The sequence below is a fragment of the Manis pentadactyla genome, chromosome 3 (assembly GCF_030020395.1).
Source record: "Manis pentadactyla isolate mManPen7 chromosome 3, mManPen7.hap1, whole genome shotgun sequence".
NCBI lineage: Eukaryota > Metazoa > Chordata > Mammalia > Pholidota > Manidae > Manis > Manis pentadactyla.
This window is the reverse complement of record NC_080021.1, coordinates 132,956,340-132,979,477: the sequence shown is the minus strand read 5'-3', so window position 1 is coordinate 132,979,477 and position 23,138 is coordinate 132,956,340. Positions and strand designations below refer to the sequence as shown.

General features: G+C 45.9%; 1 protein-coding gene across 1 annotated transcript; it reads left to right on the top strand.

Annotated features, from left to right (window-relative positions):
- The first annotated feature begins 21,263 nt into the window (after positions 1-21,263).
- Positions 21,264-22,607, top strand: LOC118917152 (protein FAM240B-like). The gene is made up of 2 exons (XM_057499395.1): positions 21,264-21,406; positions 22,586-22,607. The coding sequence occupies exons 1-2, from the start codon at positions 21,264-21,266 to the stop codon at positions 22,605-22,607; spliced, it is 165 nt and encodes a 54-aa protein (XP_057355378.1).
- Positions 22,608-23,138: the final 531 nt, after the last annotated feature.

Here is a 23,138-nt window from a genome sequence, read left to right as displayed (position 1 = left end):
AGCCCCAGAGCCCCAGCAGACAACCCCAGCTGGTCCTTAGGTGCTATCACTGATATGGATGGGCACTGGGGCAGAGAGCCATTCCTTCCCACATTGCCATTTGCAGAGAGGGGTCACAGCACAGCCCAGGGAAGCCCTTCCATGAAACCCAGTCAGTTTTCTCTGAATTCAGGATATGAAAATATTTCACAAAGGACAAAAATGAGAAACTGAATAGACAATATTTTGTCATCATTTTCAAAGGGGCATAAACTATAGACATGAGAAAATTGCCTTACGAAATTCAGAGGGGAAAATGATGTTCTGTTTTAAAGGAGAAACATTTTATTTGGTTCCAAATGTTTTTTTCCCCATAGGCTTAGCTAATATTGCCATTAAAATGTAATAAAAAAAAGAAAAGAAAAGAAAAATAATTCAGATTCTTCTCTGGTCCTGGCACACTTTCAAGAGAGTGAAACTTCTCCCAGCAGTTACACATTACAACTCCTGCAAATGCTCTTTCTCCTAATGAAATTGACCCGGTAACACACTTGCATTCAAGGTTTTGTTGAATTGTTACTGTGGGAGTTAGAAACACATTTTGGAGGGAAGGAAGGAAGGATGGAGGGAGGAAGAGTATGAGGAAGGGAAGGAGGAAGGGAACACTAACTCTGGGTTCAGGATTTCCCCTGAAGGTTGTGAAGGCTCCCTTTGGGACCAGCCAGTTACCCTGGGAGTTTGTCTTCAATCCCTGAATAAACAGGTGGGATTTAACTGAGCCACACTATTGGGTTCCAAGGACAGTAAGATCATCACCTCTAGGACCTCAGGCTGATGGCCTGGAGGCCCCAGGGACTGGCTGTGGCTATTCTGTCACAGTAGCCCTGACTGGGTCTTTGACACCAACAGCAGGGGAACTGAGACCTGGGCAGTTCGTCCTCTGCCCTCACCATCACTGGTCAGGACCATGAGAACAATGAGTGGGAGAGATGAGAGAGGGAGCACATGACCCTTTCAGGTGTAGGGAACAGGGTTGTGTCGGCTCAAGGACTGAGGCCTGCGCCCTCCAGGGCTGTGGGGTCCATGTGTCGTGAGGATTTGAGACGTGATTATCAGCCTTGGGACATAAAATAGTCACTCCACACACAGTGCTAAGTAAGGTTCATTTCATTTTCCACACCAAGAGAGGAAGACGGATTCCACAGGGTCAGAAACAGGCCGGGAACCCCCTACTCCAGCCTCAGTAGGTGCAGCCCCCTGGATGGAGAGGAGGCCTGCCTACCAGACAGCTGGGCAGCATGACCACTCCTTCCCCATTGTGCTTCCTCGTGGGTAGGACCTGCAGTGCTGGCCAGTGGGAAAGTGGGGCCTTTAAATGGTGCATGTGGCAAATCACTCCCACCTCCCCACTGGATGACATTCCCCTAAGCTTCTCCTGCTGGGGTGGCCCATGGGGGTGGACCCAGCCGAGTCTCTGATTTGCTCGCTCCTGAGGCTGCTCTTCTGCCCCCAAATGCAGCAGGAAAGTCACAGCAGGATGAAGCTCCACACAGTGGAGAAACCATTCTCTGTTCTCTGCAGCAAGAGGCAGCCTGGCTTCAGGCAGTTCAGGCACTGCAGAGATCGTGGTTTAGCCCCAGAAACTGTGGCCCAAAGGCAGTGGTAGGGCATATTCAGAGTACTAAAAGAAAATCAGAGTGAATATATACATGTGAGACACATATATGATGGTACCCACACATATCTGATGGTACAAGTGGTTTTCTTCTTCACTGTTTCCACTAGCTTAAAATATATAAAATTACATAAAACAAGAATTATGAACTGCACATTAGGGCTAATAACATTGATTTAACAATATGACCCTAAGAACATGAAGAAGAGAGAAAATACAGCTACATAAAGCATAATTTCTATATTTTACTGGAATTAAATTAGTATTAATCTGACAAATTAAAATGTATATTGTAATCATAGAGCAACCACTAAGAAAATAAGTAAAAAAAATTACAGTGAAACAATAACAAAAAACAAAACAAGTGAACTGAACTGGTATATAAATGCAAAACATATTTGCATGACAAAAAAACAGTAAAGAAAGATTGGAAAATAAAAGTTCAACAGATTGTTTAGAAAACAAATAGCAAAACAAAATGTAAATCCAACAACATCAATCTTTAAGTAGTAATGGACCAAAAACTTAAGCTGAAGAGATTGTAAGACTGGGTGAAAATAAGAAAAAAGATCTAAATCATGCTGTCTATTAGAGATACACTTTAGACTCAATGACAAAAATAGATTGGAAGTAAAAGTATGGAAAAAGATAGGCCATCCAAGTAGTAACTGTAGGAAAACTGGAGCAGCTATCTAATGTCTAACGACATATACATTAAGCCAAAATATTACCAGACAATTATGAATATGTCATAGTGATAAAATGATTGAGACAGCTGGAAGATATAACAATTATAAAAGTATACAATCTAACAACAGAGACTCAAAATATGCCCTGTACATGCCAGGGAATGTGCTATAACTTTATGGATATACAAGTGGAGTGTTAGACTCATGGCCTTTGAAGTCCTCAGGAATCTTAGGAGACCTGTTTCCATCTACTCAATTTGTAGAAGAGAAAACTGACCTTCGGAGATGAATCCCCACGTGAGCTCCCATCAGGGACCCAGCTGGAGCAGACATTTGGGCGACCCCTAGTTCCTACCACCATACACATCCTCTTCTCCTTCATTCAGCAGACGCTGTGCCTTATCCATGCTGTACACAGATGTGTTACATACATCTTATTTTAGGACCACTTTGGCCTGGTCCTGATAGGCAAGAAGTACTCTCCCAGCGAAGCCTTTGTTGTCTCCATGAGGGGCCCCTACCTGGGCAGGTTGGGTGGGTTTTTTCCTTGAACCTAGTCTTCCTTTCCTGGCTGTTCATGTCTATCTTTCTACCTCACAATTCCATTTACATGAAACATCCAGACCACAGCGGTCCCCCCTTATCCATGGTGGCTACGTTCCAAGACCCCTAGTGGATGCCTGTAACTGCAGCTAGTGCCAAACCCTATATATAGGGGCTTTCCTATATGTACAGACATATGATAAAGTTTAATTTATTAAGGAGGCACAGTACGAGATTAACAGCTAATAATGAGCCAGAACACATAACAATGTACTGTACTAAAAGTTACTTAGGTGAATGTGGTCTCTCTCTCTCAAACTCTGTGTCAGAAGGAAGGTCAGCTGCCTCCAGATCATGGCTGATTTCAGGAGACTGAAGCCCAGGAAGTGAACCTGTGCATAATGTGGGACAGACAACAGCAGATAAACCCTTAGAGACAGAAAGTAGATAGGGGTTTCCAGGGGCTGGGAGGAGGGGAGGACAGGGTGTCTTGCCAATGGGTTTCAGCCCCGGGCAAGTTTGCTATGGATTCAATGTGACCAAAGAAATTGACAGCAATACGTTCGTGGGGTGAATGAGTTATACTCAACTTTATTTCCATGTGGCAGGTCAGTCTCTAAAATCCCGTTCACTCAGAGCGGGTCTGTCTGCAGCAAGCCGGTCTCTGCCTCTGGGCCCCTCTGTCCACACAGTCATCCTCTGGGCCTCTCTGCCTGCAGAGCAGTCCAGCACAGTCATCCCTCACAGCCATCCTCTGGGCCTCTGTCCTCAGCACTGCTACTATTCCAGCCTCTGCTCTGCTCTCCTGCCACCTTGCAGCCCTGCCACTGTGTAGCACCCAGAGTACTGGGCAGAGCTCTTTATATAGAGTCAACAGCCATGTATTGCCCACAGGTGTGCAGTGAGCTAGTCAACCAGGGCCAGGTGAGAATCCTGGCCACAGGAACTCTCATTTTATCCACACAGGGGCTGGCTGCTTAACGGGTATGGGGATTTCATGTAGAAGTGATGGAAAGTTCCAGATTGGTTGCACAGCACTGTGAATGTGCACTATAAAAGGAATAAAATGGTGAATTTCATGTTATGTATATTTCACCACAATTTTTAAAAATTTAAATGAAAAAGAAGCAGTAGGCCAGATTTGGCCTGAGGGCCATATTTGCTGATCCCTGGTGATCCTCCTGACCCTAGGAAGGTGCCTAGCTGGGAATGCTGCATGGGGATTAAACGAGGCAATTCTCACAGTTTAAAATAGCGCTTGGAACATGATAAATATTCAGTAGATGTTAGGTGCTCTTGTCATTGTTGCTGTTGTCAGCACACCTTTTAGAGTCCCGGAGCCCTTTGAGGATTTGAAGAAGGCTGTGAACCTTCTCATCAGAGAAAAACAATATACGTATGCACATATATGACATTCCCCAAGGTCACAGCCCAGCAGAGGCTGGGGCTTAACCAGAGCCACAGGCTCCTCTGCCTCCCCAGCTGCCTCTTGGTGACGCGCTCAGCAGGGCTTAGGGGCTAAGAAGGTGTATGTAACTCGGGGGATAGGGGTGGGGGAGGGGGAATAAATGTTCCCAGCCCGGGGCAAATTACCTTTGAAGCTGAAATCAATCAAAGAGAGAAATAACGTGGGAGAAACCTGTTTATTGCTTACAAGCATTCATCCATTTCTGATCCCCTGTGTCTCTCATGACCCAACTGCAAAAAGGGACCCCACCCAGCCTCTCCGGTCGAGATATGCCCTCACTCCTCCTTGTAATCACCTGTTGACATGGAGATGGACTAAGGCCGGGCAAGAGATTCTAGAAATATTGCCATTTTACCCACAGAAGGAGAAGTGGCCCTGGCCTGGGAAGGTACTGCCATTGAAGGAAGGCTGTAAGAACTGACAATAAAGGGGTGGGGTCCTTATGAGAAGCTGGGAGGGTCCCAGGGTCAGATTCTGCCCAGGTAGCTGTTTATCTAAAAGTCCCCATGGCCAGGATTCTCTGACCACAGTCAGCAGCTGTGCCCAGGCCAAGGCCAGTGAACATGCCGGGCTGACACCGCATGCCTTGGGCACAGTTGCAAGAAGTTGGAGGCAACAGGTGTGGACAAAATGAGAGTTCCTGTGGCCAGGATTCTTACCTGGCCCTGGTTGACTAGCTCACTGCACACCTGTGGGTAATACATGGCTTTTGACTCTTTTAGAGCTCTGCCCAGTGCTCTGCATGAGACACGGCGGCATGGCTGCAAGGCTGCAGGGGAGCAGAGCAGAGGCTGGAGTGGTGGCAGCACCGAGGACAGAGGTCCAGAGCACGGCTGTGTGGGACAACTGTGCAGAGAAGCCCAGAGGACGGCTGTGTGGGACGACTGTGCAGAGAGGCGCAGAGGATGACCGTGCAGACAGAGGGGCCCAGAGGCAGAGAAAAGCTTGCTGCAGGCAGACCCACTCTGAGTGAATGGGAGTATCAGTGACTGACCTGCCACCTGGAAATATAGTTGGTTATAATCCTTTCACCCAAAGAACATTCTACTGTCATTTCTTTTCGTCACATTGAATCAATAGCAAACTTGCCCAGGGCTGAAACCCATTGGCAAGACAACAGGGAATATGGAAATTATCCACACTGTATTGGCTTTATTTTCTTATTTTTATATCATTGATGCTCTGGCCCTTGGGACCTTGATCCTGGAGAGACTGTCCCTCCTGGGACTAGTTAATTCCTATAGACAGCAAATGACTCCTTTCAAATGTACCTTTGATATGCGAGCCTACCTTTCCAGAACCCGCATCCCCAACTGTCTCCTTTAAAAAAGTCTCACACACCAAGTCAACATTCCCTCTGCTCTGATCACCCCCAGGCCAGACACTGGACAACTAGGGGCCACAGCCTTACTGCCCCCAGCCACTCAACCGCTCAAACCAGCCAAGCCTAAATTTACACGGCCCACCTGCCTTGCCTCCCAACTCCCTCTCTCGAGAACCCCAATAAAGGCTCCAGGCCCTGCTCTCTCCTCTCAGCCTCTGCTTCCTGACCGGCCCTCGTCCTTCCCCATTGGTCCTGAGTGCCATGGCCCACCCTGTCTCCTCGTTCAAGAGACCTGTGCATACAAACCTCTTCCATCCTGGCAGACATTTCCATGTCTGTGTGTCTTGCCATAACTGATTAAAACATGTCCCAGGTACAGTTAACACATACCTGACAGCTAAATGGAAACTGGCTGTCACATAAGCAGAGACTGGAACTCAGAATAGATACAGGTGATGGAAGTAATAGAGAAGGTCAAGTACCAGGCAACTTAAAAAAAGTCTGGGCCATGGTCCAATTAAGCCATTGGCGGTCGTGCAGTGCCAGATTTTAAAACAGGCAGTTTGGAATAGAGCATCAAGGGGCAGATTTCCAACCTTCCACTTACTTGTTAATTAATAGCAAGCCTCTCCTCGCCACCCCCTGCGGGGGTCACTGCCTGGCCACTCCCACATCAACCTGCCTTATCTTGCTAGTCCCTGAGGGATTTGTTCCAGGGGTGCATCTGTGAATCTTCTAGATTGGAACTAAAATTCCCAGAGTTGTATACTCAAGAAAATAGTTAGGGTTCCAATTCCCATTCCTCTTTCACTGGCAGGGCTATTCTTGGCCTGATTCACGGAGGATGTGTTTTTAATAAATACGGACATGATTCTCTCCCAATAGAACATTTGTCCTTCTGGCTGTATTTTTTCTTTTCTTCTGCCTTTGCATCTAATCTGCCAGGTCCCAGAGCTCAGGCTCTGTGCATGCCTCTGCTAAATGCAGGTGACGCTCAGACATCCCTGAAATGTCCCTTCTCTCTCTGGGGCAACCTTAGGGAGGCAAAAAAGTTAAGTTCAAGAAGTGAAATGGCATAAACTCACTGTTTCAAAACAGAAAGAAGAATGTCTCCAGCTAATAATAATAATAATAGTCTTAATTATAGTAATAAAAGTCCATTGAGTAGATGTTCCTACATACCAAGAGCTGTGCTGGGGAATCCAACCTTAAATCTTAAAAGAAGCTCCCAGGTGGGTGTTTGGAGGGGTCCTCTAACTGGGTGCCCCTGCCTTGCACCTGCCCCTATGAGACCTGCCTCAGCCACACACAGCTCTTCAGTCCCTGATCCACCTTCCAGGAGGAGGGGCCCTGCAGGGGCTCTAACCTCAGCACACGTTCTACCATTTCTTCTTTCATCAGTAAGTAGAAGCATTTGGGGCTTGGCACATGGGCATATGTTTCCTTGTAACTGAACCTCTCATTTGAGTAAGAGCTTGAGAGGCGGACAACCTGGGTTCAACTTCCAATTCTGCCACTTCCTAGCTGTGTGACCTAAGCTCTCTTTGTCCCTGTCCTCCCAATCAAATAAAATATAAAAGTACAAAATTTGGACATCCAGATATTGGCAGATTAAAACCCCAGTTGAACTAGGAAGAACATAAATGCTCATTTGTTGACGTATTACAAATTATTAATTGTGCAAAATTCCATATTAGTAGGTAAGGAATTTTCAGAATTGTTATAAGCCAGGTAGAGTAGTACCCTGCCAGGGATGGAGGGAGGGAGGGAGGGAAATATCTTCATCTAGTAATCTATCTTCTGCTAGTTACTCAGTTTTACTGTTTTTCTTAAATATGAGATTTTTATATACCCTTCATTTCTGTAATTTCAATGTACTTCTTGGAATCATTTTTTACTAAATTTTTCTCTCTTTAAATTGTTGCTTTTGTACAGGTGGTACCCTGCTAAATGGCTTCAGAATTAACTCTTCTCCTTCTGAAAAAAAATCTCATCTGTAAAATTTGGTTGTGCTATTAAAGTAGGCATCCAGTTTAAAGTAAGCTGGCTTGTTAAGGTACTTCCATAAACTCAACATTAAATATTACCACTTCAGCAAGATAAAATTCAAACATCAGTATTGGACGAGGTTGTCTTGTGTAAGCTATAAGTTTCTAACCCACTGAACCAAGTAATGGGTATGCAATTAGTAGTGTAGTAGAAGGATTTGATGAAAACCAGAGCTATTTTTGTTATGAGATGAGTTAGTATTCTAAATGTTCTTCCTAAGGACGAAATGTGCTCCACCATAACGAGATAAGAGCCACTCTAAAATGAGAAGTCGATCTCACTTGGATACATTTTACTGGAAAACACTCACCAGGAGTCAATTCCTGCTCCAGCTGCTAGAGAGCTAAGCAGACCGTGATATGTCATCACCAGATACCATTCAAGGATTAATGGCTCCAAAGAACAAGATGCCTCTCTAAGTCTTCCTGTAATGTTACACCCAAGAGTGGCTTGTCCCACCATTCCAGTCCCCTTTGCACAGCAAGGGGCAGAGGATGGCTTTTCACGAGTCTCAGAGGAACAGGGCACCTGGATAATCCGGTTCATGTTGTAAGTCACCTCTCTTGGTTCAGGCCAAGTCAGAGCGCTCAGGGGCCCTGCCAAAACAGAAGCTCGCCTGCCCTGGGGTGGGTGGGGTAATGAGATGGAATTGGTTTAGAGCCATCATCTCTTACCACAAGGGAAGGCTGCAGTGTCCCTGGAAAGACATTGTCTGATTCTGCTACTAATTTGGTTCAAATGACCTTGAAAGGCAGGGCGATTTCTGTAACTCTCTCCTCCATATATAAAGAGCTGCAAAAATGAGATGTCAGGATGGTGCCCATGGCCTTCAGAAACCGAAGCTGAGCGAGTGGAGAGAGGAGCTTTGAGACTTGCCCCCTTTCCACCCCAGCAGGACATCAGCTCATCTGCGAATTCATCTTCAAGGTACAGTGTGTTGAGTCTGTGTTTTCAGGTGCGGGAATAACTCCCTTGGGGCTGGGAACTGAGACACACTCCTTGCACCTGGGTCCTTGTTGGCTATTTGGACTCATTTTCTCTTCACTTTGAACACCCTAACTCCAGTTTGGGAATAGCAGTACATAGGCTTAAAGAGTTTTTCTATCTCTGATTTCTACGTGTCAAAGATGTATGAGCCTCAAAGAGTATGCACTAGTGTTGATCACACTGAGCAAGTCCCTCTTAAGAGTAAATATAATACAAACTATATCCTACATTGGTTGATGGATGTTAGTCCCAAGGAAACATTCATGAAAGGTGCCAGAACTGTGGAAGATTCTCAGAAAGCTGATGGTCAGCATTCATCTTTAATTTGGGGTATTTATTTAGCAGAGTAACCTAGGACTCGAGAAATTTAACTGTAGAATTTTGTTTTAGTTTACAGAATTGACCATTATCTAGCCCTTGCTAGGCAGACACAAGTGCATGAGCCTCACACATGAACCAAGGTTCAATAAATGTTCTTTGATTGAATTTATATTATTTATTTGAAAGGGAGTTCTAGAACTCTTTAAGTGTAAGTTAATTAGTAAATTGAAGAGTTGCCATTGAAACTGTGATATTTCCAAATTGGAAATGAATTACTGCAAATAATACTAATTCTTTCACTAGATATAAACTCTAGTATAAAAAACGCTTTTGCTATGGGGGATGCAGAGAAATGGCACTACCCATTTATCACCAAACAGTCCCCTTTTGCTAAAGGCCTGTCTCATTATTGATATCTGGCCTTCATCTATGTGCAGGGCAAGCAGATACCCTCCTTTGGAAGTGAAGAAACTGAGACACAAAGGCCCTGTAATGTTGAAGGTACAGAGCAGCCCCTTGACCTTGATGCTGATGGGTTCCCAGGGAGGGTATTAGAGCCAGAGGCAGCCTCCACAAATCTCTGAACCAAACACCTCAGTTCACAGATAAGATTGAAATCAAATATCTTTGCCATAATCTACAAAAGAAACTTTTTCAATGAAATCAATGAAACTCACAAAATAAAAAGCATCTGAACACATTCTTAAGAAATAACTATGTTTATAATAATATGGTTGAAATAATGTAAGCCAAGTATCATCCAAAGAAAATAAGAGAAATAGGAATAACTGGGCATTTAGAATATCTCTCTACTGTTAGAATTTTCAGCATTTCTTTTGCTAACCTCACACTCTGTATCTGTCCTATCCACTTTAGAAGGCAATAAAACTGGTTAAAGTTTGTTTATTTCTTTAAATGATGCATTCTTTTTGTGTTTAAAGCATAATTGAATTAAAACACATACTCTGTATTGGCACTGCTGTGATTTGTTTATTCATTAATTCAACAAATATTTTTAGAGTGCCACCTATTCTCCAGGGTCTGTCTTGGAGTGGCTCATTCCAGTATGTTCTTTCCTGAGGACAAAGCCAGAGGCTTGCTTGTGTCTTTTCGCTGGGAGCCGAATACACTGACAGTCTGCTGTATTCTGCCCTCGTGGAGACAGGAAGTCCCTGTATAAAAGAGGGTTTGAGTCCGTAAATGTGAACACCCGTGTAACTGCTGAGGGCCATAAGGAGTTATACATTATTTCTCAGTACATGGTCTTTGCCTTCCAGTTGTACTTCTAGGAGTTTATGCCACAGAAACACATAGAGATGTGAGCAAAATGTATGAGTTCCTCTGCAATGTTTTGTAATATACCCAAACAGGAATTCATTTAAATGTCCATCCACATGAGAATGGTTAAATAAACTTTGGCATGGCCATAGAAAATAGCAACATGAAAAACAATGTGGGCTGGTAAGGAAAGTGTTTTCTTAAGAGAATAAAAGCAAAAATGCAGAGCAATTGTATATAGAAGGGTCCTGCTTGGGGGAAAGAAAATGTAATACCCACACATATAATACACACAAATGTTCTAATTGTGATGGAAATGTAAATAAGACATTAACAGTAGAAATCTGCAAAGAATAGCTGACAGTGGCAGGGAGGAGGAGAAGGACCTTTGGTTTTAGTTTTATACTCTTGAGTACTTTTTGGAATATTTTGTTGTGTACATATACTATATTTAAATTTTTTGAAATACGGCCTTAAAGGGCATCTTCACTAATAGTGTAAAATCTTGTAACCTGTTGAGCAAATTATTTGGGGGCTTTTCTGATGAGAAAGCTTGCGTAAATCACGGCACGCAGTAATTTTCATTCGCATCACCAAATATGTGGACCATCACAACAAAAACCTTGTCCTGCAACACTCAGAGTGGGGGAAGGAACGTGAATGCCGCCCTGAGTCCCCGTGCTGTGCTCTCAGGGTTTCATTTCCTTCAATACCGCCCTGTGTCTGCGGTCCTCCTCAGCCCTGCTCACTGCTTCCTGCTCCCACCCGAACTGCATTTGTGCAGTTAGCCCAGCTGCCGCTCACACTTCTTGAGTTTCTAAGGAATCATGCTGTATTCCTTACAATGATCCAGCTCATTTAGAAAATACATCCGTGGAACAACCACCATGATTTTATTCCCACTCAACAGTGCCATAGACATGATTAAGGAATCTTTGTTCCAGATATCTCAGTTTCTAAAAGAACAAAAAAGGTATTTCTGGAAAACACAACTATTTGGGAAAATCAGACACTGGCTAGATCCCACACTTCTAAAAGACACATGTAGCACATTTTCTGTTCAGAAAAAAATAACATTAATCAACGACAGTCAAATAGTCACTGGGCTGGGACTTTAGTGGGGAATGGGGAGAAACAATATTTTAGCCAAATTTTGTGTTTTAGTCAACTTACCTTTAAAAGTTTCTAATAGTAGTAGACTACAAAATCTGCTGCAGAAGTTGTCACTCTTAGCTCAAACTTCCTTGGGGAATTTTCACTGACCGAATGAGGGGTGTCTGCAGGGAGGAATCATAGGCACTTCATCCATTGGACAAGCAGGTCTGTGATATGCTGTGTAAAGGGGCCTCTATCAAGCAAGGTAGTTTAGAGTCTTTTTAATGGGGCAGTAATTTAAAGTCCAGTTAATGGGACAACTGTGGAGACCTGGCTCCTGGGCCCCAGTCGGCCAGGCAAGGAGGCTCTCTGTGCTCTGACAGAGTTGGGCAGATGCAGGCCTAGGGCTTCTCTGTATAGGGCAGGACGGCCTGATGGCCTCCCAGCTCCCTCCCAGCCCCAGTCAGGCAGACTAGACATCAAATGGAATTGCCTGTATGTGAACAATACAAACCCGCAGGGTTAGCAGTGACCTGGGAGGTGGGGAAGGCTGACCTCAACTTGCTTTGGCTCTGTGGTGTTATATTTTAACTTTGTATGTGCCTAGTGTGTTTCTCATGGTATCTAAGGCATAGCTACATGGTCCGTGGGAAGCATGGAGGTTTTCCCCATTATTCCATGCAGGGCTCAAAAATTAGTGAAGGCCACATCTGGCTAACAGACATGATCTGATGTTCCATACAATGCTTTAAAATGTCTTAACTTCATTATCAACATTTAAAAAATACAGAGATTACACATTTCTGAAAATCAGAATTTGTAGATTCTCTTGAAAACTTGAATTGGTAACACTGCAACATACTCCATGGGCCACAGCCAGTTGGAGTAGAGTGGCAGTGCCTGCATATCAGGGGCATGCATTCTAGAATGTGCTATAGAGCCTCCTAAACATACCTGGACGTGAGGCTTCTGTGTCTGTGGCCCTTGGTTTGTAGGTAATCAATGTTAAGGATATAAATTAGACAAACCAGGATTTCATTAAGCACTTACTAAGGTGCTAAACATTTAGCACACCAGCTTTCTCAGCTGAAAACTCATAATCTTGTGAAAGTACATATTGCTCCATTTTACAGACGAGAAAACAGAGATTTAGTTCTCTTGTTGGGCAACTAACTTGCCCCTATAGGATGCGGAGGTCTCCTGACTCCCAGTCCAGGGCTCTTTCCAAGCCCCTGGGGCTGTGCTCCGTGACGCTGCTGGCTCCAGGACGGGACATCTCTCTGCACGTTGAAAACATCCCTCAATAGAGACCGGTTCATAATTCACAACTGTGGATGGTGTCAGGAGCATGCACACATTTGCTACAAAGATTTCCTTTACATTTTGAAATTGTCTTAGATTTAGATGAAGTTGCAAATCTGTCATCCACTTTTCTCTAATGTTAGCACCTTACCTAACCAGGTACATTTATCAAAACTATGAAATTAATATTGGTACAATAAATTGCACTGCAGACTTTATTTGGATTCCTCCAGTCTTTCCTCTGGTGTCCTTTTCTCTGTTCCAGGGTCCAATCTGGGTACCACGCTGCAGTTACATGGTTATGTGGTGTGTGTGACAGACATGTGTCGCGCCTCCTCAGACTCTTCAGTCTGTGACCATTTTTCAGTCTTTCCTGACCTTGACACTGTTAATGAGTAGTGGTCAGGTGTTCTGTAGAGTGTTCTTGAATTTGTCTACAGCACTGTCATGAATAGACTGGCCTTTCTGGTGTTAGAGGATGTATACCACAGAGGCCATGTGCCCCTCTGTCCCATCATATTCGGGCACATGATGTCAACATTTATTACCAGTGCTGTGAACCTAGATGTGGTTAAGGTGGTGTCTGCTTCTCCTGTGAAGGTACTATTTTCCCCCTCAGACACCAGGTCAGCCTAGATGCTGGTGGGTAGGGGGCTCAGCTCCACCTCCTGGGGAGTGGACATTATCCAAGAACTTGTGATCATATGTTAAAACCGCCACGGTAGTTAGTCAATTTTTGGAGGGGTGTTTTTGAGGCTGTGTAAATAACCCATTTCTCCTGAAGGTTTCACCCAGTTATTTTATCATTCATCAGTGGGTCCTGCCTGCAGCAATTACCTGGTGTCCTCAAGGACTGTCTGCTCCCCTCTTCCTCTACGCTTGCTCGCCAGAATGCTTCTGAAAGGAATATTGTCCCTTCTCTCTGTTCATTTCTTTCAATATGCCTATCCGTCTGGATTCATTCTTTGGGTTGTAACTAAAATCATGTTATTTGTTTTGCGGCACAAATTATCCCCAGCTTTGGCTGTTGGGAGCTCTTTCAAGTTGGCTACTTTGTCTTTTTGCAATGTCCCCATCTATTTTTACGCTCTTTCTTAAACTTTTTGGCAGTACAAAATGCTTGGTACAAAGGACTTTCAAAGAGAAAGTGTGTGCAGGTGTATTTTCAGAGGTTGGTGGTCTGAATGAGAGGTTGCAGGGTATATGGGAGAAAAGGAGGGTAAAGGAGAGAGAAGCAATTTTTATTTCTCTAACTTTTTATTTGGACATCATTTCAAGACAGTGAAATATTACAATAACAGTTCATATAGTGTTAACCCAGATGCATTTGTCACCACCCTCTTTGTTTTATTTGCTCTACTACATGTTTTATTCTAAGACTAAATAGACTCATCTGGAGCCTTCACCTCTAAGCACGTCAGTGTGTGTCCATGTCCCATCTCTTCCACAATCTCAGTACGGTTGTCAGCTCTACGACATCTGACAATCATATGATCCTGTTATTGTCCATATTCCAGTTTTGTCCTTTGATTCGATACTGACCTTTATAACATTTGGAAATGTAATTTTTCAGTAGAGAAACTAACTGGATTGGAGCTCCTGACCTTACTGCTCCTCATCCCCAGCTGGGAGCTCCTCTCCTGCACAAGGCTGCTGTCTGCCATGGAGAGCAGGGCTCCCAGGCCAAGCCATAGAGCCCCTCACCCTGCTGCCATGTGGCTTGACCTGGATGAGTCAGAGTAATGCCCCTGCAGACAACTTGGGTAATTACGTTATCTGCAGGCAAATACTACCTGGTTCTTATTTTCTCTAGGGTAGGTGAATTTTTGTCTGTGAATAGGAAGAATAGTTTGGGCTCTGGAAGGGGATGACAGGGCTTCTGCAATCAGACAGCACAGGTTCAGAGCTCAGAGACTAGTTCTGGGATTTTGACAAGCACTTTACCCTTCTCAGCCTGGCCTCTTGTCTGGATAACACCCACTTCCCAGATCTCCTGATACCATTAAATAAGTTTCAAGCTCTCCTTAACAACTGCAACGCCTGACCCCTCACTCACTGCCACGTGTGTGTGGTGTCAGCCCCCAATGGGGAGCAGAGGAGGGATGGTGAGTCAGCAGGTCTGGGCTCGACCCCAGGCTCTTCCCCTTGTTAGCTCAGGGACTTAACCCACGCAGGCTCACGTCCTCACCCACAAATACGGGAATAGCAAAGCTTCCCCCAAGGTGCTGAGAGCTAAATGAATAACATTTGATACAGCACCCGATGCAGGTAGCTAATAAGGAGATAAGTGGCCATACCGATGATAGAGGCTTTCACAGGCCAGACACTGTGCCAGTACTCTGGATGCTAATGTCACTTAATTCTCAGAACAATCTATCCTTTTATATGAGAAGCTTAAGCTTTAGAAAGGTTATATATGATTCCTAAGGTCACATGGACTCGAAGCTTCTTTACTCCATGGGTTATTAGCCACTTGCCTGATAATTGTTGGTGTCCCTCCTGCCTGAGCTGGTGTCACCCCAGTTAATGCAGATAAACCCCAGAGGAAGCAACAGGGCTGAGTTATTATTGACAGTCAATCTATTGACTTGTTCAATGTGAGCTTTTTTTTCTTTTAAATCTTCCTCTAGTTAAAATTTCCAGCTACCTAAGAAGTCCCTAGGTTTGCCCCAGGCGGACTCTGACCTCACCTGTACTGTGAGACCCAAATACACCGTGGGCAAAATCTGAGGTGGCTCTGTAGGATATCACTTGGAGGGAAAACCATGGAGGGGGCTCAAGTCTCAAATTCAAATAGCCTGACTGAATTTCAGAGAAGAGTTTTGTGGGGAAATTGGGATTCCTATGGCCAGGATCCTCACTGAACTTGAACCACCTGATGATGTAACTGGCCTGTTTCTGGGCTGCCACTTCCATACCTGTAGGCAGTAAGCTATTATTGCGCTGTATAGAGAGCTCAGCCCAGTGCTCTGGGCGGAGGCTGAGACGCTAGTGCTTGACCTACCGCTGGAGAACAAGCTGGGTAATAAACCCTTTCACCCCAAGAACGGTTTGCTGTCGATTCCTTTGGTCACCCTGAATCCATAGCGAACTTGCCTGGGGCTGAAACCCACTGGCAAGACAAGTTTAAAAAGAAATGGTTTCTGGAAAGTAGGAAGCTGAGGAGAGCCACATCCATGCGATGCCCAGCTTCCAATTGTGGAGGGGTAAGGGGAGGAGGACACGAAGTCGGGAGGAGAAACCCTCCAAATGCCTCAGGCCCCAGTCAGTTAGCTCCTGGCAACCAGGCCTGGACAGAGCCTGCCTACAGGTGTTTCCAATGCAGGTAAAAAGTCCACCGAGACGAAACAGACGCTGTATCCCCGGCCCCTGCAGAGGCAGAAGGCCCGGGCAGTGGGACCAGCATGTGTGCAGGAAGAGGGGTTCATTTCACAAAGAGCTGGTGCAGGAGGACTCAGTGCCTGGGTGTGTGTGTGCTGGTCCTCGTCATGACACACATCACCTGATAGCCGTGGGCGCCTCGGAGCGCGGTAGCGGAGAGGGAAGGGGAAGTTTGTCTCAATGCAGTACACATGGAATAACCTGGAAAAAAGTTAATCCACTTGTGCTTTCTTAAAGAATTGATGATTAGCACATTGCTCAGAACAAATTTAACCGGGACCTGTGCTTCTCGAGTCACCGGCTCTTTGCAGGATCCACCATCTTTCTGGTGGGCCGGGTAGGGTCAGTGACCAGCACAGGCTCGGGGCTGGGCAGGACTTGAATCCCAGCCCCACCACCACTGCTGAAACCTCAGGCCATGGCTTCCTCTTTGTATCTCCTCTGATAGATGTGGATTGGAACACGCTTTGAGGAGTGAAGAGTATTCAGTAAGTACTCAAAAGAGAGCATGAAAGTAAGCCAGAGGCTGCGGAGCAGCAGCCCACAAGCCAGTGGGGGGAGCAGGTTTCCCTGGCCGGTCAGTGGAGGCAGCCCGCTCCCTCCCTGAGCTCATGCCCAGCTTGTTGTCCCACTAGGGCTGGTCAGTTGCCGGTGCTGGTGAATTGTACCCTGTTGTCTCGCTTAAAGAGGAGACATATATCTTTGCACCCACGTTTTCATCAAAACTGGGGATACAAAAAAATGAATGCAGTGAATCTGATAGATACATTTAAAGAAGGGGAAGCAGAGACTCCTCATAAGTGTTCATGATGAAAATCATCAGAATCACTTGCTCATGTGAACTTCTGACCACTGTCATTATTTAAATATGCTGCTCCTAAGTTTTAAGCCTTTGGGGGTGAAGGGCAACATAGATGTCTGGGTGTCAAGAAAAGGAAGTTATCCTCTACTCTCTGAGAATCTCAAATTTAGAAGGAATGAAAAAAGACCTCAAAAGCACCACCCACTCCTGAGCCATCTGTTCCCCTGGCCCTGCGGACACCAGGGCGAGAGGGACTCAGGTGGGGTTTAGAAGGGACAAGGGGCGGAGCTAAACTAGGGTTTATAAAGAAATCAACTGTACAAGAACAGAATGGAGACACAGGAGTTTGAAAAGTTCTTCAGTAGGAGACAAGAGCTATTTCAAAGATCTTTAAAAATCAATCAGGAGGTTTCAGATACTGAGTGGTTTAAGTGTCTGCACAATTCCTTAGTATTTCCTATTTCTGGGACCACAAAAGCCCCACCGTCTGTTTCATGGAGGCCTCAGCAGCTTTCCCTTCATCCTGATGACACCACATGAATGACTTAGGAGACTAATCTGCCTCTCCTTGGGCCCTGCAGGGCAGTGCCACCCCGTTGGGCCTACAGATGAGGATTTTCGCTGCTGGACCTGGTGTAGGTGTAGACAGCAGACAGTAACTGTCGGCACTTAGCTCCAAGGGACACTAGGCCCTTTCAATTCCTGCTCTCTGCCTTATTTTGCTGGTTTACTAAAAATGCTCTTCTAGAATTGCCATCAATTCTGCTTCTTGAAGGTATAAAGCAGACAACACGAGTTACTACCCTGTTGCTCACAGTGAAACAGGAAATGGAGCAACAGATGTAAAGCAAGAAAAAACCAACAGGGAGGGGGAATGGCATAGCTTGTCTAAGACAAAATGTGCCTCCTCTTATAGAAGGTCTTACAAGCTGTCAGGATGCTAAATGCAGAAGTTCAATTTCCCAGCAGGTTCAGCAAGACAGTTCACGTGTGAAATAACATGGGGGGATTGAGTCCAATTCTTAGCAGAGTGGCAACTGCCAACTTCAGTACCATAGTCACTTCTTAAATATGTTGGGCATCTCTCAGGAATGTGGTTATAGAGTCAGACCACAGAGATCCCCAAATATAACATGGCATATTAGCCAAGTGTGAGACTCATCACCAGGAGCTTTTCCTAAAGGTGTCTCTGTCTGCAGTCCAGCCCTGGGGCTGACTCAATAAGGAGCCAAGCATTTACTATCAGGTACAAACTAAGGACAGGGAGGTAGTTCAAATTCAGTCAACATTTTTGATCCTTACCAGGGATGCGATAACAGACTGTGAGTTCCCAAAAGGCAAACAAGTACTATGTTGGTAGGTAAAGCCGAGAGCATATGAGTTCATGACCCCTCCTGAAGGCCACAGCCCTAGAAGTGCCTCCTGACCCAAAGGGAACAGACAGCAGAGCCCGCATGCGTCAGTCCTTCAGAGCCCTGTAGCTCCAGGGGGAGAGTGTCCCCAGCCTGGTGAAACCCCCTATGAAACCAGTGAAACTGAAATAAGTCAAGGGAAAGGGTAGCTTGGGAGAAACTTTTTTTATTGCTCACACCTTGCTTGAATTGGCCAGGTAGGCCTGGCCCTGTCGGTCTCCTCTGGCCGTTGCTCTCCCTCTGCCCCCACAGTGCACTCTCCACTTCCCAGGGGCCCTTTCTGGGAGGAACTCCAGCAGCCGGTCCTTGGTGACTGGCAGGTGCCAGTCCAATTACCAGGAATGGAGGACAGGAGAGAATGTCCACCATCTCTCCACCCCTTGCCCCAGATCACTGGGAGGCTCTGCAGCGCTAAACACCTATTTCTATGTAAATGAACCAAGGCTAGGTGGGAGATTCTGGAAGTTCTGCAATTTACTCCACAGCCCGCTGCCTGATTTCTTCTGGGCTTGCCTGATTTCATGGAATCTGTGCATGTGTGGACAGAACCCTGCTTTAGCTGTTTCTCTTAACCTGGCTTTTAATTATGCAACTACAGGTTGCTAGAATAACTCCTCCCTCCACAGCCACACCACACCTTTGCCCAAACGGAGCAAGCGTGAAATGACACCATGGTGTGGGCAGTCTGTTCCTGCAGAGGCCTCATTTATACTTTGGTTGGATTGTTCAACAGAAAGCTTTTCAGAATAAAATGTTAATTTGAAATTTCAAGAAGAGAAAAAAATTCCAAACAATCCTATCTCTGAATAACAGATACCTAATATGACCTTGAAGTTTTAGGAACATTTGGTAGTAAAGGAATGTGTGAATAAGTCACACATGTCCTTCTGTCCATATAAGTTGCAAGTCTGCATTTACACATTCCTCCCTGTTTGAAGTGAGTGGTATTTTGTTATCTAACATTTACACAGGCAGGGATCCTATGAGGAGAAGGAGAGGCCTTAGAAACCCCTGCAGGGAACATAATTGCTGCGGAGGAGCACCCATCCCGAACTCTAATTGTATGAATGAAAATGTAAAATCTGATATATATTTTTAGCAACACTTTCAGTGTCACATGAGGAATTGTTGGAATTCTATGCATGAACCCATTAGCCTAAGAGAGAAATGAGGTGGGAAATGTGCCCTTAGAAGATGGAGCATGAGCTCCCCCAAGCAGAGGGTGGGCCCTGCTCCGTTCTTCAGAACCGCAGCAGGGCTCAGGCAGAACTAGGGGGGCCACAGGTGCGAGCGCCAGCCTGGGGCACACCCCAGGGCCGGTGGAATGAGCACATCCCTTCCCAGGAAGCACAAAATGCCCCCCTCAGAGTTTCCCTCTGTTTGAGACGCTCCGAAGGGGCTGTTACCATTGCCAAGCCAGCTCTTTTTAGGAAAATACTAACTCGGAAAGGGCTCACTTCATTTCATTGAATGAGGCGTAACTGAGCAGGTATTGTACACATCAAGATACCCGAAACGACAGCAACTAAGCAATACTCACTGCCTCTTCTAGAAACACTGCCCTGATGGGCCCCAGCGCCCCTTGGGGTGGCTGGCCGTGGGGAGGCGAGGCCGCCGAGTACCTCCAGGGCGGAGCAGGAGCCCGAGTCAGCCTCCTCCTCCCAGGCAGCAGCTGGGGTGGCACGGACCCTGGCAGCTACACCACAGCACCAAGGCCCGTTCATGCTTCAGAAACCAGCTGACTTATGGGCAAAAAGAATACAGTGGCCCTCACAGAGCCGCGCGACAATACATGAGAAGTCCTAGAGCCTGGGCAGACGACAGGCCCTTGGGGAGCCCCCCCAACCTGCTGGCCTCTGGCCTCCCCACAAGGCCTCCCCATGCTCCTGGCACAGCTTTGCCCAGGCAGTTGTGGCTCCAGAAAAGACCAGATGATTCTCTGTGGTTAAGCATCACTTACATTACTATTTTTTTCTGTGACTCACAGAGTTGTAACAAAGTGCAGAGACAGTGAAAGGGGCAGGCCCTTGTGATATAGGGACGGTGGTTGTAGTCAGAGTAGGGTGAGGGCCTCCAGGAAAAGCAGGGCAGAATATTTACAGTCAGAGCAATGTAACAATGGGCAAAGAAGTCACTATTGAAAGTCTGTGCTAAGCATTATGCAAAGTCAAGGTCACACTAATTCTCTAGGGTAAAGACACAGACATCTTCAGTGAGATCAGTTAAAGGTCAAAAGGCCAGGAGCAACTTGGCCTGGAATGTTTGAGTGTTCTGCAAGGGTATCAGCATAACCCGTGACCCCGCTGTCAGCCCTAACAATCAGACTATGACCCAGCCCACCTTGAGGACAGGGCAGGTGATGCAAGTCCACACCCCTAAGTTTCTTCATGTTCTCAAAAAATCCTCAACTGCCTATAAAAACCCCTAGACAACTCACCAAACCGGGCTCTCTTGTCCCCTCCCAGCGTGAGCCAGGAGCTCTATTCTCTCACTTTATTTCTAAATAAAAGCCTGTACCTGGCTCTCCTACCTTGAGTGTTTGTGAAGCTCATTCTTCGGCTTCATGAACAAGAACCACGGCATCACTTGCAGCTTCAGATAATCTGGAATAAGTCACTGGCACTCATCCGGGTGACTTTGGCTTCCAGAGGCCTTTGGTAACAAGAGGAGATAGTTTCGGTCATCACAGTGGCGGAGGGAGTACTGCTGGAATCGGGGGCATTGGGAGGAACTCACTTTTGTTTTTGCTCCCTTCAAAGTTTTTCACAGTATTTTCTGACAGAAACATTACTATCCTCACCTCCATTTGAGAAAACAAAATTCACAATGTGAATTGTCTACAGTCACAGAAGTGTAAATGGCAGTGTCCGGATTCAAACTCATCTTTCATCACTCCAAAGGTAGAGTGGCTTTATGTTGAGGACTGGGCTTTGGCTTTTCTCTTATCTTTCATCACGGATGAACAATCAGTACGTCCGTCGGGAAGTCTTCTGCTGTGAAACTTGTCGTAAGCGCAAAAGCTTCTGGGAAAAAGAAATTAGCAAACAGACTTGTTACCGGGAACTGGAGGAAGATCGTCAGGGAAGGAGCGCCCTCGGGAAGTATGTGGATTCTTTCCCTATTACTTTTAAAGTAGATTTCCCCAGAAATACAGCAGATAGGAAGCTGGGGAGGCTGTGTTGTTTTCATTGTCCACCGTTCTAAGAAGGCTAATGTTGGGTATGGTTGGGAAAGTCGGTGCAGCCCCAAGAAGAAAGGAATGAGACTTGGAGATGATTTTGCTCACAGGTCTCAGAGGGGGCTGCCACATGCCGTGTAGGGCCACGGGGTTGTGCTCAGGGGGCAGAAGACAGAAGCAAGGGAAAAATGTAAGCCAGAGCCTGTTGGGGTTTCTAAGGAAAGGCCGGGTCGAGCAGAATAAACAGCTTAGGACTGGCTAGTTCAGTTTTCCAGATGGCTTTGGGCTAGCGATGCAGTCCCTAGCTGTCTGGTATGTGGCCCTGGGATGACTTAGGGCAGGGAAATATGGTTGCATGTCAAGAGTTAGATGAGGAGCTGGCTGGGGCCACAGACTCGGGATTGGCTGTCAAGCCAGTGGCCAAGGCCTTTGCCATCTCTAAGAAATGGCTGGCCCTGTGAAGGGCAGTCTCTCTGTGGCCAGCAAGCTTTCAAGACATCACAACGCCACCAAATGTAGAAGATTCAAGACATGAGTGCTTCACCCACTCATTTAGTCTTGGCACCGTGTATAGCAGGTCTCTCTGCCTTCCCACTGCTGATATTCAGGGCCAGGCAGCTCCCTGTTGTGGGGCTGTCCTGAGCCTTATGGGATCCTTAGCAGATCCCTCCAACGCCTTCGATTCCAGCAGGACTCCCTCCCCCACCGTGATGACCAAAACTATCTCATCTTGTTACCAAATAGCCTCTGGAGGCCAAAGTCACCCAGACTGAGCACCAGTGACTTATAGGTAAGCATGTGTTGAACCAACATTAACTTCTGAAAACCTTTCTGAAGACCCTGAGGGGAAGCAGGCTCTCCCCACACCCAGAACAGAGCTTTGCCACCCCACTGCAGCTACATATCTGTATACCCAGCAAGCAAGCCCAGTCTTCCCTACACAGTAGAAAAGCCACACTTTAGAGCATCCAATCCTGGAGACTCCAAGGCAATGAGGAAAGTCTGTTGTGTGGTCCCTGCCATCTTGTTCCACAAGTCCTGGCCCAGAAGCTCCCTGGGAGCCAGTCCCAGCCTAAGCCTTGTACTACATCTTCTCTTCCAGAGGCCCTGGGAAATGGGATTGAAAGCAAGTTGGCAATATGATCTGATTCTTGTCAAAATATATATGTAGACCAAATGTACATAGAGGAAAAAGATTAGAAGAAAACACACTTCTTCTAAAAGATTATAAGAAAATAAAAGTGATTATTCTTGACTAGTGGGATGGCAGATTTTGTGTATGTGAGCCCTCCTACTTTTTCCTGTTTCTACAACAGTATTGTGCCCCTTTGTCATTAGGGGGGAGGGTTAGAAAAGGCAAGCGATTGCAGTGGATCCATTTACTGATGCAGCTGATGCATTTACAAATAATTAAACAATTATTTGTTTAAAATAAACAGATGCATTAAACAATTTTGTAGGCTCCCATGTGCTCCTTCAAAGTTTAGGGCAGTTTCCTCTCCCTCTTGTAGCCAAGAGCATAAGCCTTCCAAATGTGCTCATCATGAAACTTCTCATCATTGTGCCCCTGAATAAATGCTTAAAAATGGTGCCAGAGCCTCTGCACCAGAGGTTATCAGGAGTGGAGGGGTGCAGGTACTTGGTCCCCTCCTCTG

Coding starts and splice junctions, on each gene's coding strand:
- LOC118917152 (XM_057499395.1), top strand. CDS start 21,264: ATGAACAATCAGTACGTCCGTCGGGAAGTCTTCTGCTGTGAAACTTGT. Junction 21,407..22,585: donor GGAAGGAGCGCCCTCGGGAA/GTATGTGGATTC, acceptor CTTCTCTTCCAG/AGGCCCTGGGAAATGGGATT.